The sequence below is a fragment of the Erpetoichthys calabaricus genome, chromosome 1, assembly GCF_900747795.2.
Source record: "Erpetoichthys calabaricus chromosome 1, fErpCal1.3, whole genome shotgun sequence".
Lineage (NCBI taxonomy): Eukaryota > Metazoa > Chordata > Cladistia > Polypteriformes > Polypteridae > Erpetoichthys > Erpetoichthys calabaricus.
The window spans coordinates 281552605-281572220 of record NC_041394.2 but is presented as its reverse complement, the minus strand read 5'-3'; the positions used below and the strand labels follow the sequence as shown (position 1 = coordinate 281572220).

Below are 19616 nucleotides of genomic sequence, written 5' to 3'. Positions count from 1 at the left end.
GATTTATAACACTAAGCAGTTATCCAAAAAATAAATTTGGGCTTTTTTTCGGTTGCAGTTTTGAAGTGGCAAGGCAAATCTGCTGTATGCAAACACCAGAAATCTTCACGCAAGTACTATATTATTCTGCCTAGAGAGAGATTACAAATATGTGACTGAATTAATTGTAGGAACAACTCATCATTCTTACTTCTATATTCTTAAAATAACAGTACAGGAGTCCTTGCCTCTCACAATATATAACTATAACTTCAATTACCATCTGTTTTCTACCAGTGCTCAGGTCTATAATTACAGAGTGTGATACACTTTGTATTGACATTATACTAATGTGCTAGGCGTGCCTTGCTAAAATACAAATTTCATCAAAGTGGAAAATCCTTTCACCCAAATATCTTAAACAACAGACAGCTTAAAGTCCCCTTTTTGCTCTTTAATCGTGACAAAGATTAGTATACTTTAAAGTATATCATTGCGGCATTTAATTGATTAATATATCTGCTCAGAATGCAAAGCTCACAAAATAATAGATACAACTAAGTACAGGAGTATACTGTAAACAAAAATGGTAAAAATTGCCATGAGGCTACAGGTGGCATTATGGTTATTATGCAGATCTTTCTAGCATGCCTGTTCTCTCTGATTATTATCAAGTGATAAAGACTTCTTTTTTTAATTGACTGTCAATACCTGCAAGACTTAATTAGGTATATTCCATGTTTTCAGAAAATGTCTACTGTATTTTTCTTACTAGTCTGAATTTTGTATTTATTTTGTAGCTCCTCAATAAAAATACATTACACATATGCCTCCTATACAATACAAATCTTCCTTTAAAGTCAACTATTTAAACTGAGTATTACTAATCATCATGGGCATGTCAATGTTGATCTAGCTATTAATAGTAATTGTGAAATGGGTAAAAGTCAGAATAAGACAACAGTCCACACCTACATTTGCATCAATTGAATTTGATATAAATGTAAATTCTTTTAGTGTTTTCAAACTAGCACACTCATCCATGTTCAAGCCTGCTGTTTTTCAACTCAAGTACTAACCCACATGGTTGCCTAATTTCACGCAATATTTTAGGTAAAAGCTGAATGACTGTCTTGATTATGTAATAAGAAAACATGTAAGGGCTTCAAAAGGTATCTAGTCAAAATAATATTTTTATATTGTGGTACATAAACAGACAACAGATTTAACATAAACACTTGCTTATTCTTTATTTTTGTCAAGCTATTCTCAATATGTCTTGATTCTTTTCAGAAACAATGCAATAACTGGGAAACAAATGTCAGACTCTTTGCAGAAGTTAAACATTTGTGTTATATGGTATTTTCTTTTTCACACTCTGCAAGCCAAGTTAAGTCTGTTTTTATGCATGTACTCTTTTGTGTATGATATGGAGGTATCTGGTGTCAGTGGTACACTTTTTAGATAATCCTAATTGTTACATTGACAAGGAAAAAAATGGAATCACTTTAGAATTTCCAGGTTTTTTCCATTAATTAGTCGTAAAACATGAACTGATCTTTGTCTAAGACACATTAATCTAATACACAAAGTTATAATTTTTCATCTCTTTATTAAAAACACCCATCAAACCTTCACAGTGTGATGTGGAAAAAGCAACTTATCCCTTCGAAGTAATAACTGGATGAAATTAGCAGCAATTCAAATAAGAGCTACCAGCTACCAGTAGCTGCAGATCAGCTCTACATAACGTTCAGGAGGAACTTTGGGCTGTTCTTTCTTACAGAACTGTTTCAATTCAGACCTATTATTAAGATGTCTGGTAAAAATGTCTCTGTTGAGGTCACTCCACAACATCTACATTGGGTTAAGGTTTGGGCTACTCCAAGAGGTTGATTTCCTTTTATTGATGCCATTCTGTACTAGATGTACTCCAACATTTAGGGTTATTGTTCTGCTGCATCACCCAACTTCTACTGAGCCTCAGCTGGAGAACAGCCATACAAATATTATCCTGTAGAATTATCTCGATAAAGATATTAATTTTTTTGCCCCTTGATGCTGGCAAGAGTCAGCAAAGTAGTCCCATCATGATGCTATCTACATCATATGTCATCATTGGGATGATGTTTTCGTTAGTATGCTGTGCCCTTTTTAAGCCATATGTACTGCTGCATATTCTTCCCAACAATTCGATCTTAGTTTCCTCAGCCCACAAAACATTTTCTCAATAACAAGGTGGTCTTTGACAAATTCAGGCATCAAGTGCTGATTTTTTTTTAAGAGAGGAGGGGCTTCCTCCTTTGTGTTCTTCCATGGACACCATGCCTGTTCAATGTTTTGTGTATGGTAAGAATTCTTTCAGCTATGACTATTTTCTGAATTAAGTTTCCTTACTAAGTCTAATTTTTCATCCTACGCTCTAGGTAAAATGCAGAACTGATGTTTCTTAAAAACACAAAAAACAGTTGATATAACTTGGGCAACTGTCAATTCATTTGTTATATTTAAATTATTCAAGTTATGAGCAGAAAAACACTTGACATAATGAATGCCAATCTATGCCACACTTCATAAAGTGTGTTTAGTTAATGCAGTACATATATGCTAGCTTTGCTTTGCATAATAAGCTTAAAGTTCTGTGTTTATACTTTGGAGGAGTTAAAACAAAAGCTGTTATGTAATATACCAAAAAACGGTTGAGAGAGTAAGATAATTTTAATATTTTATTTACTGTGCTGTATTGAGTCTTCATAGTCTAATTACAACCTCAAACCCGATTTGTTCCTTCATTTAATCCTCTGGACGGCTTTTGGCAAATCACGGTTATTTATTGTTTTTTAAAGGATTTACCTGAAGTTTTGAGGTTGCAATAAATAAAACACAGTTAATATAGAGGCAATATAATGCAATTGTATTGGTCAACAATATATGAACAGTACTGTGTTAAAAATATATTGATCTGACATTAATTCTATCTTTGAATTCTCACAGAAAAACTGTTTTGCACTTTCTGAAAACAGAAAATGACAATCTAAGATCATATCAAATGAAATTGACACTACTTTATCTGGAAATTTTAACAAAATGTCACATTACACAACATCTACAGTTGTCCATAAAGGCCATGTCATATTACGCAACATCTGCAGTGATATACATAATCTTTGCAAATTTAGGGCAGTCTTGATGCACTCAAGTGAGTGCCAGTCACATAATAAGAATTAGTCCTACAAGTATACTACACACCCTGACAACATCAAATAGGTCTCATTTTGTCTTAAGTCACAGAGACGGGCTCTTTATACATGACAGCTGTCAACCAAGGAGCACTCATCCAGAGGTACAATGCAAATAAAGCACCAATGAAGAATAAGGGTACAGGTGTTTTAAACCTTGCAAACAGAAGAGAGTCTTGTCTCTCTGATGTCTCATGTTCCATGTACTGTAACTGAATGAAAAAAAGAAAAAAGGTAGCCGAGAGTGTAGCTGAACATCACTTACTTTTAAACCACTCTTACAGGGACAAGCTTTATCAGGCAGCACTTTACTGGTTGTCAGAAAATGGGGCGAGCATGTGATACTTTGGAAATGCCTGAATTGACAAGCTCCTGCAAAGAATACAGCAACTGCAGTTGTGAAGTTTGACATCCTTCCAACTATAAGTCATAAAATGCGACATCAACTTAACAGACATAATTCTGAAGTGACAACTTAATAGGACACGTCTACAAAATAAGGCAGAAAACACAAATTTGTCTCGGTTTGATTCCTTTTTCGAAACTTTGTTAATGCTGTTAAAATTCACATCCATGGTTAAAATTTTTAGTGAAGCTGTTTCTAACAATATGTCTGTTTATTTAGAAATAAAATCTAAAAAGTTGAATAAAATATCATATAGAAATTTTAGAAATAATAAAATAAAAAGAAGTGCTTTAATAAATAAAGCTCTGGATAAAAATAGATGTAACAGTTGAAATAATGAGATTAATAAAAAAACGAAGGTAGCAGACATGGCTTATGTGCTTGATCTCTGCATATATGTCTTTGTTTTCATCAAACAAATTTATGCTGCCAATGGAGTTTCTGAATATCATAACACACAAAAGCCAGTTTTCTACACTTCAGTGACTTTGGTTTGCAGCCAAAGCTGAAGGCGTTACCATGCAAAGAAACAGAAACGCCTACAATCACAGAATGGACTCAAAATTCCAATTTAAAACTGAATCAACTGTGTAACATTGCAATGAAGAATGTTTTTTTTATTATTATCTATCTAAGAATTTTCAATGCTAATTATAAAACAATTACATTAAATAATAGTTAAGTAAAAGATCTACATTAATTGAATAATACCGGAAATCACATACTGTCTGATTTGGAAACATAAGTAATAAATCTTACACTTGAGAAATACATTACTGCGCTAAACAAATTGCTTGGTTATTTCTAATTTTGTAAAATGCAGCTTGAATAGTTTTATTTTTGAGAAAGAACTCCACAAAAATGCATTTTATATGTATTCTTCCTTAAAGACATTACTTCAGTTTCTTAATACTGCACCATACTTTGTTACATTTATTTTTTTCCACACCTTAAAATATTGTGTTAAAATGTCTTTTTTTACTGAATTTTACTCTCAATAAATTATTTAAATAAGTAAGAAAAATATAAATTGATAAAAAGAATGCATAGTTTTTCTACAATTCTGTAAGACATTCTGCGTGTTTTTAGATGCTGCTTTGAATTTCTTTTACTCTCAGTCTTTTAACTCCAGCTGTGGAAAGTTTGTCATTAGGAGACAGACTAGAAAAATTCAAATCAAACGTGATACCAAATCTTCCACCTGTATAAAAGGATAAAAGTTTGTGGGTCTGTCCGTGGATAAGTATTTGTGTGTCTGTCTGTGTGTTTGTCCAGATGCTATGTCTCTGTCATTCCAACAGGCACATCACAAACATTAACATTGTTTTTGTGAATCCCATATGAAATGGCATATAACAGAGATGTATGCATTGCATAGACAGACAGACAGACAGACAGACAGACAGACAGACAGACAGACAGACAGACAGACAGACAGACAGACAGATAGATAGATAGATAGATAGATAGATAGATAGATAGATAGATAGATAGATAGATACTTTATTAATCCCAAGGGGAAATTCACATACTCCAGCAGCAGCATACTGATAAAAAAATAATATTAAATTAAAGAGTGATAAAAATGCAGGTATAACAGAAAATAACTTTGCATAATGTTAACGTTTACTCCCTGGGTGGAATTGAAGAGTTGCATAGTGTGGAGGAACAATCTCCTCAGTCTGTCAGTGGAGCAGGACATTGACAGCAGTCTGTCGCTGAAGCTGCTCCTCTATCTGGAGATGATACTGTTTAGTGGATGCAGTGGATTCTCCATGATTGACAGGAGCCTGCTCAGCGCCCGTTGCTCTGCCACGGATGTCAAACTGTCCGCAACTCTTTGCCTACAATAAAGCCTGCCTTCCTCACCAGCTTGTCCAGGCGTGAGGCATCCCTCTTCTTTATGCTGCCTCCCAAGCACATTACCGCGTATAAGAAGGTGCTCGCCACAACGTCTGATAGAACATCTGCAGCATCTTATTGCAGATGTTGAAAGACGCCAACCTTCTAAGGAAGTATAGTCGGCTCTGTCCTCTCTGGTGCATGGTGCACTGTAAACATTAACACTGAGATCTATGTTGATTATTAAGATTTCAACCTGCCTTAAATAGCACAGATAAAAAACATCACTCCTGTTAACATTAAAATTATACATAATTGGTCAATTTAGCAAAAATGAAACAAAACCAATGTAACTAAATCCTGAATATAGAATGCCAACCTAATAGCCTCTAAGTTTGATTTAAAAGCCAAACAGAGGAAACATTATATAAGCATACAATATCAGTAAAAACCAAAAAAAAAATTGCCACCATTCCAAAGAAAATGTTACTTTAAGTGGTGACTCTAAATTAACAAAGCACAAGTACACATATGACAAATATGTGAAATAGCAATATGCTGGTATCCAGTCTAGCAATGATTCTATCCTTATTTGAATATGTTCCCTCCAGCTCCTGCACCCTCTGTGTTTAGAAAATGGATGGATGAATGATTGAGACTTGAGTTTAAGAAATGGATTAGTCAACCTCTGATGCCAAAGCAATAGTGAGGAAAAGGAAGCCACAAATGCAATCTGTCATACCTAACACTGGAAAAAGCATTGTGATATAAACTATAAAACACTAGTGGATTTATATTATCTCTTAAAAAACACCCTATACACTGCAACATTTACTGTAGATAATAGTATCAGGTAATTGATGCAAAGAGACATAATTACATTTTAAAAAAGCAAAATCAGTTAAGACCCTGACCAAACTTTTAAGCAGGCTAACACTCTTAGGAGAGGAAAGAAATGAGTGCTGCACTAAATACTTTTTAAAGCTATGCTGATAACCATTATTTATTAGTCCTTGAATTAGTCAATTTAATGACTTAATTACATTTATATATCACTTTTTCAACCTACTCAATAGACAATGAGGAGCTACTTCAACAACCACCAATGTGCAGCATCCACCTGGATGATGAGATGGCAGCCATTCTTGCATCAGAATGCTCACCACACATTAGCTATTAGGTGGTGAAGGGGTGAGAAAGATTTTTAACCATAAGAAACAAGGGATGATTGGGAACAGAATGACCTGGCCGTGGTGAACAATTTAGCCAGGAAATTGAGGTACACCCAGCTCTTTTGAAAAGATGTCCAGGGATGAGTCAGAACCTTATGTTTACGTGTCATCCAAAGGAAGGTGCCACTTTTTACAGCACAATGTCCCTGGTACAGCATGGGATCAACATACAGGATTCAGGGTAAGCACCCCTTGCTCGCCTCACCAACACCTCTTCCATCAGCAATCAAAGATTTCCTAGATGGTCTCCCATCCAAGCAATGGCTAGGCTCAAACATGCTTAGCTTCAGATGGATAATAGCTTTACTGAAGAGCAGGTGGCATGGCACAACAGCCAATAAAAAGTTTAATGGATGACAAGCTGGGCATTTTTTAAACTATGAAAATCAATAGAAAACTTGAATGGATTTGACAAACATGCAATATATTTTACTTCTTTTTAATAATTAAAATAAATAATATTTAATTATGCTACAGTTCTAGTTAATATGCTAATGGCCCATACTCCCACTGCTGAAAGTGGCTTACTTATGTATGTATGTATGTATGTATGTATGTATGTATGTATTTATTTTAACTATTAATCAGATCAAAGAATTTTCAGTGTAGGACAATCTTAACATAGTAGGAAAGTGACACATTATAAGGGACACATAGAGGTCTGAATACATTAAGCATAGGTGGCTGAGGACATGCACCAATAACATTCAGGTCTGTTAGGTCCACTCTGAACATTAAAAATAATAAACAAGGCACACTACATCAAACACATACAAGTATCTCTTAAATGTCAATCATCATCTGACACATATCCTTTGAAATCAGAAACAAAGATAATAGGACCTTGACTCATTTTTATAAGAGTACCCTGGTTAAGAATCTTATGAACATTAACATAAACTCAATAAAAACAAAAATGTAATCCAATGGACCAGTTAAACATAAATTCTCCAATACAGATTGCCTGATTTAAAGATTCCTCTTTTATGAGGAGGTCTTAATGTATGACACCAATACAAGTATGTAAAAAAAATACTGTTGTTCTGTTCAAATGTACCATACTTTATGAAAAATTAAGTTACAATTATAGAAATATACAAATAGTTTACCTACATTCTAAAATATTCTTTATCACGAAATGCACCATATGAATTAAAAAAAGAAAATATATTTAAAATTCACACACACAAACTTTATCCTTGGAAGTCTTTATACCCTTTACAACTGTTGAAGTTTTATTCCTTTCAACTAAGCTCAGACAATAACAGAACAACTTCTAAAGACATAATTCACTACAGGAGGTCAGATGTGGCCAATGCAATCTATGAGTTGTGAAGAACTAACCACCAAATCGGTAACACTGGAGCACAATGACTCAAAACAATTAAGAAAACCTTGGAATGAAGAACTGATTTGCTTGGCATGGTGTTTTCCCAGCACCTAGTATTCACTCATTTCTACACAGGGACTTGTGCAAACAATTTTTATGTTTGTGTTGTCAATGAGGTGAGTATTGCTACTATACTGATATGGATTTAAATCTGTGTGCACACAAATAATGCAGTGTCAACTGCAGCATTTGAAAAAAGCAGATGTTTCTGCTCAGAGTGGCTCATCTACTGTGATGTCTGTTGAAATGAAAAAGTAATGAAGATTAGCTATTTGATTTAATGTTGATTTTGCCTAATATCTATCTATCTATCTATCTATCTATCTATCTATCTATCTATCTATCTATCTATCTATCTGTTCTTAAAAATCAGTTTTCTACCCTCAATCATTTAAACCAAAAAAAATGTAGAGTTGTCAATCAACATTGTAGTAAGTCCAAAATGTTGAATGCCACCACAGACCACAAGATTAATCTCACACAGACACTTGAGATGGAAAATACAAAAAAAACGTCTCCCTCCCTATGCATTATGCTGGTTAATATCCAGACACTTTGAGGCTACAGTGGCTCTTTAACACATTGAGAATTTTAGAGTTTTTGCTAGAGGTAGGAGTGAGAAGAGAGTTAAAAGTATTGTATTTCATTCAAGAGGAACAATTAATTAAGACCTGATAAGCACACAGGAAGTGTGTAAATATTTTGCTTTCATGTTTAGAAATTGAGAATAGGTAAGCACAAGGTTGCAGTGGTATCTGTTACTTCATGCAAGCAAATTTACAACCCTGATCAGGTTATTTAACTTACCTTCACTCAGGTACTTAAATATTTATTTATATAAACTGAAGTGCTGCATTGTACAAAATAATATGATTATATAACATAATATTCACAAAATTGTTTAATCTCAGGGTTATGGGAATTGGAGACTAACCTGGTAACAAGGGAGCATGGCAGGAAATAATTATGGATACTGCACCAGGGCCCACTTATAAAAGCAAAGGGTAAATCTGGAATCATCAATTAACCTAACCTAATGATCTTATGATAATCCCTTAAAGTGGCCATTTAAGCCTTATTTACAGTGTTCAAGAGTCACTTTGAGTTTATGTTCCCTCAAACTTAACAAAAGAAAAACAGCAACCTTAAATCTTTGTCACCGTCATTATACATAAACTTTCAGAACACTTTTCATATCTATCAATATTTTATATAAAGTCCAATTTTAATAAAAATAACTGAAATACGTGAAAAACATGCAAATGTGTCTTTATTTATTTAAAAATAAATGTATTAAAAATATCCCTGTGTGCAACATTACATGACTGTTTTCAATTAATAACCTATTCCAGGTGTAACCATGATATTGCTATTAGATTAGAATTTAATACCAAAGAGCAGGGGTTTATGTGATGTACTGAGTTTTCTTATTCTTCAAAATTACCCCAAAAGCAACATCTACATCTATAAGGTGACTCAGTGGCTAGTGTTGCTGTCTCATACATCCATCATCTTGAGTTGGAATCATGTGCCCGACAGACCATTCACTTTGGCTAAAAGAAAAAATGAGGTTGTCTGTGGTTTTTATATATTATGACATTGTACTGTACACTGAATTGCATATTTACTACAAAACAAAGTAGGCTTCTTACATGTACAAAGTGGGCAACTGCAAATTATTGGCTTACTGACCTGTAAACATGGTCCTCAGTGATTTTAATACCCAGATATCCTTACCAGGATAACTAAGTCAATTCTAATTTGCCTGATTATTTTCCTACCACAAGTATTACTTGCAACAAACACCACACAGAGTTTGTGAATATATATTGTAAAATAATCAATGTTGATTAGAAAACAATCTCTCAGAAGTGAAAATCTAATATTTAGAGAAATACATAGGGGCTCACCAACCTTAAAGAAGCACTATATGTGTTTCTTAATGATTTCTATAAAAATAACTTTTACAAAACCTTTGTATACAACTTCAAACAATAAAACTGAATAAAATAATGCCTAGGACTATTAATTAGAAGACAACAGATTTCTGCTATGGTATGTAGCTCCTCTTCAGTGACCACAGATGATAATCCAAATTGCAAAATCATGCTTATATACAGGTTGATTAATTTTTCAGTATAAGGTGTTTACCTGCCTACTCACTCTAAATAACAGTTAAAAGCAGTTGATTAGGGACAGATGCACTTAAAAGGCTGGGCTGAGAGCCACAGGATCTATGAATGCTTAGACAGTCTAGTAAATCAAGAAACAAACAAAAAAAACTGTAAGACCAATAAACAATTTATTCGGAAATTGAAAGGAAAAGACCTATGCTGTTTTCCTAGAGAGGTGGCATTAAGGAAAAAAGTGAATATGTGCTTTTTTATAGTAGTTTTAAAATTTGCTTTGGCAGATTTAATTATAAATTTATGTCAGTTAATACAATTAACTCTGAGAACCTGCAAGTAATACATCTGACAAAAAGAGTTTTTTCAAGCATTATATTTTTCTGCTGCAATGAAAGATTCCTGCTTTTGCAATTTTGAATCTACCACTAGTATTTCAAAGCATCCATTGTACACCTAGAACTTTCTTAATTAATCTGTACTACTTTCTTTCTTTTTGTTTTTTTTTTTTATTATTGTTATTTTGCTACCAATCTTTCAGAAATCAGAAGTGGAAAAAAATGTAAAATGAGGATAAAATGAATATGACATTCTTACAATGATTAAATTATAGCTTAATTAATTTTTCTTCACAACCTGCCGCTGGCTTTTATAGGTTTTGAGAGGAACACAGGAAAATAATGGCCAACAGATAGAAAAAAAAAGTATTTTCTGCTGGGTACATCTGTAAAGCTCAATGAATTATCTCTCTTCTTTCCTCTCTCTCTCTTTCTGTCTCTCTATCTATCAAACACCCCCCCCCCCCCCCCCAACCACAACCACCCCCACCCCCAAAACTATCTCTCTATGTCTTTCTCTCTGTCTCTTAAGATGCTGTGGGCCCTTTGTTTGCACATTTCATTTTAACAGAGCTGAGATAATGTGTGGACCCAGTAACCATAATGTCTAACTGTAACCTTCACTAATGGAGTCTCTAGAGCTTGCACAGCCTTCTTTTCTACACAGTATCATTCAATAATGCTTATTGTTATCTTCAATACAACCCTCACCCTCCCCATCTATCCCGCCACCACTACTACCACTATCAAGACTTCCCCCAATCAGCCTTCAGCCCTGGAGTGCTCTGCTGAAAAGCAACAGTTTATTCACTGAGACTCTTTACTTGTCTAGTAAGACAGTAACACATGGTCATGAAACTGGACACAGGGTATTTCATGAAAATGTTCGTATCAATGACAAAAGGAAAAAATTTTCAAGGTGAATTAAGCAGTTTATTTATTCCTCCAAGTTGCTGTGGTGAAAATACTCTTGTTAACTGCTGATAGTATATGGTTCCAAATTGATTTCTTTTTTAAAATGTTAACCTCTTTCACTTATGTTTTTCCACAAATTACAACATCAATATAAAGAACAAGTAACAGAAAAATCATGTTATGAGAATATATGTAACTAGCCAATCCGTGGCGTAGCATAAACCACATAATTATTTATTGATGGGTGAACACTTCCTGAATGACACAGTTGTCCAAATGGGGTGGGTTTGAGGATATGACTGTGAGTGAATGAAAGGATGGAACTCTGGAGAGAGCAACATACAATTGTCCGTGACTGAACACTGGTTTTGGCAGATACTGGAAGTTGATGTCGCCATATTGTTGTTCAACGGGATCAGAAATAAAAGGAAAACAATGTGAAGGTAATGGACGTGGGAGGAGTGTTAGAGTTGGCGGGAGGGGCTCTGTCATGTGTATCCCATGACACGGGTGGAGGGTTAGAGTTGGCGGGCGGGGCTCTGTCTTGCATGCGTGCGTATCCCAGGGTCGGGCGACTTGGTGGATTATATATAGAAACGCAGCCGGAACTGAAAAGAACAATGACAAGTAAACGTGGGTAAGAGGTGCATGTAGACTGTAGCAGAGATGAAAGCGACTGAGGCAGTGTTTGGTGAGGTCTTGCGTGCTGGCACATGAGCAGGCACTGTGCATGCCTCGAGAGCGAGGGTGGATGCAGAAGGATTAGGGTTAGAGTTGGCGGGCGGGGCTCTGTCGTGCATATCCCATGACGTGGGAGGAGGGTTAGAGTTGGCAGGCGGGGCTCTGTCGTGTGTATCCCATGGTCTTAGAGTTGGTGGGCGGGGCTCTGTGAGTTGGCAGGCGTGGCTCTGTCGTGCGTATCCCATGGTCTCTATCTTGTGTGCCATGGTCGGCTGCTTAGTAAGTTGTTGGTGGGCGGGGCTCTGTGAGTTGGCGGGCGTGGCTCTGTCTTGCGTCTTGCCTGCCATGGTCGGCTGCCTTAGTGAGGCTCTGTCTTGCGTCTTGCCTGCCATGGTCGGCTGCTAGATTATGGGCGTGGCTCTGTCTTGCGTCTTGCCTGCCATGGTCGGCTGCCTTAGTGAATGATATATATAGATTGTTTAGAGTACCAATCCATGTACACTTATAAACCTGATTCTTTTTTCTAATGTAACAATTTATTTGGTTTCTTGTATTTACCATGCCAAATATTCTAAAAGGAAGCTACATATTTTTGGTTGACATTATTTCACAAGCAAGAAGAACAAAATTTTGTGATATCATTTCTTAATGTATCATTTTGGAATATTTGTGTATATCCTTAAAATATCCATTCCAACTATTCATGTTTATGACTGGAAAATTTTGATTCTACAGCAAAACCTCGATTATCTGTCAGAGGTCAGGACCAAGGCCGTGACAGATAAGAGAAAAGACAGATAACAGAACAAGTCAAGTGAAGTCAAGTTGGGGAGCATGCACTGGTATAGTGCATTTCTGCACCCATCACACGACGAAACAGCTCGGGATTCTGGTTGGCAACCCCCCAGGCAGACCCACCCTCCAGAAATGACCCTCCATTTGTAACGCAGCCAGTTGTTACACTGGCATCCCCTTGGCCTAGTCCAGCCACTCAGGTCCTCAATAATGAGGATCCTGTGAGCCAAAATTCCCTTGGGGAATCGCGCCATATGGCTGATGTAACATAACTGATGCTTCCTCACAATGCAGTTAATGTGCCTCATTCAGGACTCCATGAGCAACCGCTCATTCGACACAAAGTCAAACCTGCAGTACCCAAGGATTCTCCGAAGACACACAGTACCAGAGGAGTCCAATCTTCATCTCAGGTCATTGGATAGCGTCCATGTCTCATAACCATATAGCAAGACAGGAAGCACCAAATCTCTAAAGATAGATATCGTGAGCGCCACACACCCCTTTCCAGCGACCTCATGACCTCCGATGCTCTACTAATCTGTTTATGTGCTAGTAAAAGGGAGAGCTGTTCCAATGTGCAGAGCTTGCAGAGTATTATAGTAATAGGTAGACGCTGGTGTGCGCAATGTTTTTTTTTTTTTTTTGAACTGATGGTTAATTGAGACATAGTTAATCGAGTGACGGATAATCAAGGTTTTACTGTATTACTTTTTTCATATTAACCTTAGATCGACTTGGCTCAGTAATTTCTGTTTGCCAAACCAGTCTTGTATAACAATAGTATTACTGATTTCACAACAAAGTAAGAATATCATAGCTTGAAGAAGCCACATATAAAAAGTAAGAGTTGCAAAATTCTGAGATATTTCCATGTAAAATAATAAATGACTAAAATGTACTTTCCAAGTTTTTACAATTTTAAATGTGCATTATAGTTTCTCAAATCTTACAGCATTTGGCTCACAGTAGTAGGACAATATTAACACAATAGTGTATACACATAATAATACATTTACAGTATGTATGAATTCACGAATCACACACTGTGCAAAAGTATATAAGCAAAGACTTAGACATACTTAAATTTGTACTCTATTCAATATATACTAACAACACAAAAAAGAGGTGGTACAATGGAATGCACAAATAATGTATAACCAGCATGGATGTGTGTGTTATGGGATGGTGTGTTGATAAGGGTTAGTACCAGTCACTGTACAGAGTTCAGCATCCTAACAGCTTGATGGAACAAGCTGTTCTGGAGCCTGCTGGTTCAGGACCTGATGCTGTGGTATTGTCTGCCTGAAGGTAATGCTGAGAACAATTTGTGACTTGGATGGCTAGGATTACTGATAATTTTCCTGGCTTTCCTCACACGCCGCTGAGGTTAGGAACATCCCCACCAATGATTTGTTGGGCAAAATGCACTATTCTCTAAAATGTTTTGCAGTTGATGGTATTGCAGTTCCCATACCAGAAAGTGATGCATTCAGTTAGGATGCATTCAGTGGTGCAGGAGTAAAATTATCTAAGGGTGTGTAGGCTCATGCCAGACCTCTTCAGCTGCCCAAGATAAAAAAAGGCATTGCTGAGTTATCTTCATCACTTTTTCTGTGTTCATGTTAGGTCTTCAGTGCTTTGTACAACACAGAACCTAAAACTGCTCACTCTCTCTCCAGTATTCTCATTGATGGTGAGAGGGGAGTGTACATCTTCTTGCTTTCTGAAGTCCTCTATTACCTCTTTAGTCTTGGCTAAACTGAGGGAAAGGCAGTTTCCCTGACACCAGTGGGTAACAGCTATGATTTCTTCTCTGTATTTAGTTTTATTGCCATTAGAAACGAGACCCATTACTGTCGTATCAACAGCAAATTTCACAATAATGTTAGACTTGTACCTGGCCGTACAGTCATGGGTGTAGAGGGAGTATAGGAGAGGACTTAGTACACATTACTGGGGGATTCCGGTCTTGAAAGTAATTTTAATATTATATTTTACACAACAATGTTGGGTTTGCCATAGTCTCTTTACAAAAAATGTAAAGGTAGAATACTAGCTTCAATATGTAATAAGTCTATTGTTAGTCCTTCAAGTTTATCTCTGGTTATCAGGAAAAAAAACAAACAAAGAAATAAGCAAACAAATAAATAAAAAACATAAAATGGTTATATATACACAGATTTTATAATATAATATAACATAAATCAACATATAGAAAGGTCCAGCATTCAGTATTCAAAGCACACTGTACTTGGAAGTAAAAGCAGCTTTTAACCAGCAGGTGTAGGTTTCACTTTCAGAATATTGTTTGCCCAGCTACAGAGGTGAGAATAATTTATGATTTGAATCATTAATCATGTTACAGACTCTTTTTTGACAGTGTTTGGAGTTCCATGCAGTTAAAACGTGAGTTAGATTCTATTTTTTAAAGACCCCTTCCAAAGGATCATTTCTATAGTTCAATAGTAATTATTCAAGAATACTCTTTTCATCTCACTATTTTGTAACCTGGGATCTGCTTATTGTTCTATTCATGCTTACTGGCTTGTGGCATGTGGCACTCTCTTACTTCTTTTGTCTAGGTCTTGGTACCTCTGAGCAGCTAATCCACCTGAAGCTAAGCATGTTTGGACCTGGCTAGTAACATGGTAGAACATCTAGGAAAAGTAGGGGTTGCTGTTGGAAGAGGTGTTTTTGAGGCCAGCAGGGTGCTTACCCTGTGCTCTTTGTTTGGATCCCAATGCAATGGATGCAGTTACTGTGTCGTAAAACCAGTGCCAAAACTTAGATGAGATGTAAAACCGAAATTCTGAGCCTCTACAATCATAAAAGATTCCTGGGTGTCTTTTGAAAAGAGTAGGGTATATCCCAGTGGCTAAAATGCCCACCACGCCTGGCCATTCTGGCCCACCTACTCACACCCTGTTCCTAATTGGCTAACTATCTCTCTCATCCCTTCCCCGCCTAATAGCCAATGTGTGGTTTGTGTACTGGTACAAAAATGACTGTTGTCACATCATCCAGATAGATGCTGCACATTGGTGGTGGAATAGAGGCGCCTGTATTATAATGTAAAAAAGCTTTGAATGTCTAGAAAAGCTCTATATAAATGTAACTATCTACCTATCTGTGCTCAGTACAAGACTATTATTACTATTGGAGTACTTTGTTAGATCTGTTACCTCATTCCTACAACACACTGTATGCAACTGTTCTTGTCTTGTGCAAGCTGGCTAAAAAAATCAGTATCCAGTTGCAGATAAAGTTATGCATGTCCAGATCTCCAAGTATCAGCACAAACTTTGAAAGAAGAACTGTGCTAAAGGTAGCTCTATAAAAACTTTAGGGAGCAACTTTCAAAGGCAGAGCTATCATCAATAAACTTTATCTTAACCTGGGTGTCTCAGCTGTTAGTTTAACACTAGAATTGCCAGAGCCAATGAAAAAACTCGTAATTCCGGCCCACCTTAAATCCCTTTGCACCTCTCTGTCTGAGTCTTTTGTCTTTTAAATGTGTTGATAAGCAAGCAGCCTGCTATACCATCCCCCCACCGCCTCAGAACGGGCAAGAAGTTTTCCCAGTTCCTGCCTTGATTGATTAGCTGGGAGTGAGCTACCCAGAATTGTAAGGGGAAATAATGAAAAATGTTTCTGTTTTAACAATGTGTTTACATAGATTGTTGTAGACACAAAACACACATCAAATTATTTCTCCTTACAACTCTGGGTAGCTCACTCCCAGATAATCAATCAAGGCAGGAACTGGGGGAACTTCTTGCCCGTTCTGAGGCGGTGGGGGTATAGCAGGCTGCTTGCTGTTAATCAACACATTTCGAAGACAAAAGACGCTGATGGAGAGGTGCGAAGGGATTTAAGGTGGGCCGAAATTACAAGTTTTTTCGTTGGCTCTGATAATTCTAGTGTTAAAAGAAAAGTGTAGAGCCATATAGACATTGTCATACACACACACAAGCTGGAGAAGGCCTATGTAACTTAGAATGTGAACCATTACTAGACTTTCCACTGCCACAGAAGTGAATGCCACTAGGCATCAGTCATTGAAGCATGTCACTGTGATTTTCATGGGTAACCGCACTATGATGATTTTCTTAAGGCATACAAATATCACAGACAGGGGCAGTAAGACTTTGAAAATATCTGTTAAAATTAGTCAGTCAAAATCACTGATTTTGAGGTAAATAATGATACTTTAATGATACTTTACATACTCATTTCCATAAACACTAAATTAGTAAAGAGTTCTGTGTTTTTCATTAACTACATTGAATAGGTTATACTAAGTATTTTTTTACTGTTCTTCAGACTGGAAAATCTCAAGTAATGCCATATAAATCAGCCTATAGTTTATAAATCATGTAAAAATAGTAATATTTGAATTTCTTTGAAAGTTGTAACTTTTTTCAGGAGGCAACACAACTGGACTTATTCACCCATTACCTTTAATTTAAACTATATGCTCTATAGCGCAACACAACTCCATCATTGCAATGAACTAGCATGTCAAGTATTAGCTTTCTGGCACATAGCTGGACTTAAAATACTTATTAAAACTTTATTCTGCTGATACCTCCACTCTCCTCAAACACTTGTATATCTTGCAGTTAATGTTTTTTTTCTGTAAATCTTTTAAAAAGATTTTTGGGCAAGATTCCTTTACTACAATACTTCAAAATGTCTTTCTCCAAAAACAAGCACTTACCTGTTTAGAAAATATTGTTATTATAGTTTACTAGATTCCTGTACACACCACTTGAAGATTAGGGCATCTTCAGTGTGGAATCTGTATGTTCTCCTCATGTTCAAATGGGTTTCCCTCTGTCTAAAAGCATGCTGCACTGACAACACTAAATTGGCCTAGCATGAGTCAGTCTGGCTAAGTACAGTAAATGTGCCCTGGCACCCTATTAAAGGACTGTTAATTAAAGGTAGATTGAAAATAGACAGCCAGACAGATAGGTAAAGCAATATATCTGCATAAAAAGCTACACTTCTTCATTCAAAGAAAAAAAAAACCAATATATCTCCTGTCATCATTGCATTTCAACAAGTACAATGTCCACAACCAGCTACCAGAAATACTGATAAAGCAATGAAACAAGCACGCTATTCTAAGAATACTTGCTATACAACAATAAAAACACCCAAAACATCTATTTGCAACATTTCTTCAGCCTTGAATATAATTTAAATAAACATACTCATGCAACACTTAAAAAAAATAGCATTAATGGTACAATTATAATATTTCACTAATATGTAGCCAAATAGTTTGTAATCCAATGTTAAATATATTAACTACACCCAAAAGATTGTTTTAAGTAATTTACTAGTGATCATTATATTTATAACAAAGACCTATCAGGCATTAATTACTTTACCTCTAGATGACAGGGCACACAAGATGTTGGTACTCAAATTATACAGTGGCTACAAATAGATCAGGAAAGATAAATATTGAGAATAAATAAAAAGCAAAACCTAAGTCTAGTAATGTATAATTATTTATTGAATCTCAACAAATGTATTATCACTACTGATGAAAAATTAAGATTACATTAATGGGGTTTTGGTCTATTTTTTGGTAATACATTTTAAGCAGGTAATACTGGGAGTAAACTGTGATTTTTTTTCTGTATTCTTTTGATCAAATACTGTATCATTGCATTGAAACTTTCAAGTAGAGTTGAAAAGAGCATTTTATCTTTGTTGTCAAACTCACCCTCAGGCTCATTTTTGATAAGCTCTTCCATTTTTCTCTGTTTCAGTGTGTCAACCACATCAGCCAGGCTGCCTTTACGCCTTTCTGGTGTTCCTAGTGTGACACAGGATCCAGAGTCGCTGCCCTGGCGAGAAACATCTTCCATCTTCACTGGTGAGGTAGATGAGTTTTGTTGTGAATAAGGACTTAGCGATGCACCCTTATTGCCATCCAGTTGCTGAAAATAAAAAAAGAAAAAACACTTAAAAAAATTTTTGTAACCAAGTGTATATCAATGAAAAAACTTTGAAAAGTTCAAGAGTTAAATCTAGATGCAGCCAACTTCCAAAAATTTTCTTACGGTCAGGTGAAATAAAAGTAGATTCTTAAAATAAGACCGTGTCTTATGTACTACATTCATTTTACCATTAGCGATAAACAATCAGAATTTTTTTTAATTTGCACGTACTTTGCACCACTGGTGATAAAAAAGTGAGGTTATGGAAGATTTAATGCTTTCCATATTCGGTAAAAGTTAATTATTCTCGATTATCAATTTACTTGTGGCAAAAAAAATCTTAATTTCCTGTGCAGAAAATTCCAATTAGTAAACAAACTTTCAATTTTCTTGCAGTTTTTGCACCAAGCTATTTATAAATATAGTATCAAAATAATGAAAAATTAAAAAGTAATGCATTTTTGGAATTAAGCCATAAAATTGCTGAAAAAGATACAATTCACATAAAAATTATTAGTCACAGTAATATGATTATCTTTAATTTAAAAATGAAATTAAATACAAAAGTAGGTGTTTTCATTATAGTAGACTGAATCAAAGTTTATTGAGAAATATATTGGACTTTTCATATGTAAATAATTCTTGGTTTAGATTATATCAAAAGTATTTTGCAGGCTGCAAATGCACTTACAGAAGTTACATGCACCAACACA

At 35.7% G+C, this 19616-nt stretch overlaps 1 protein-coding gene across 2 annotated transcripts in view; it reads right to left on the bottom strand.

Annotated features, from left to right (window-relative positions):
- The window catches only part of sox5 (SRY-box transcription factor 5), a 242290-nt gene that overhangs the window by 188422 nt on the left and 34252 nt on the right, over positions 1-19616 (bottom strand). For both annotated transcript variants that reach the window (XM_028815694.2, XM_028815700.2), the window contains exon 3: positions 18687-18903. In XM_028815694.2, the coding sequence (XP_028671527.1) occupies positions 18687-18903 (217 nt within the window). The remainder of the gene's footprint in view (positions 1-18686; positions 18904-19616) is intronic.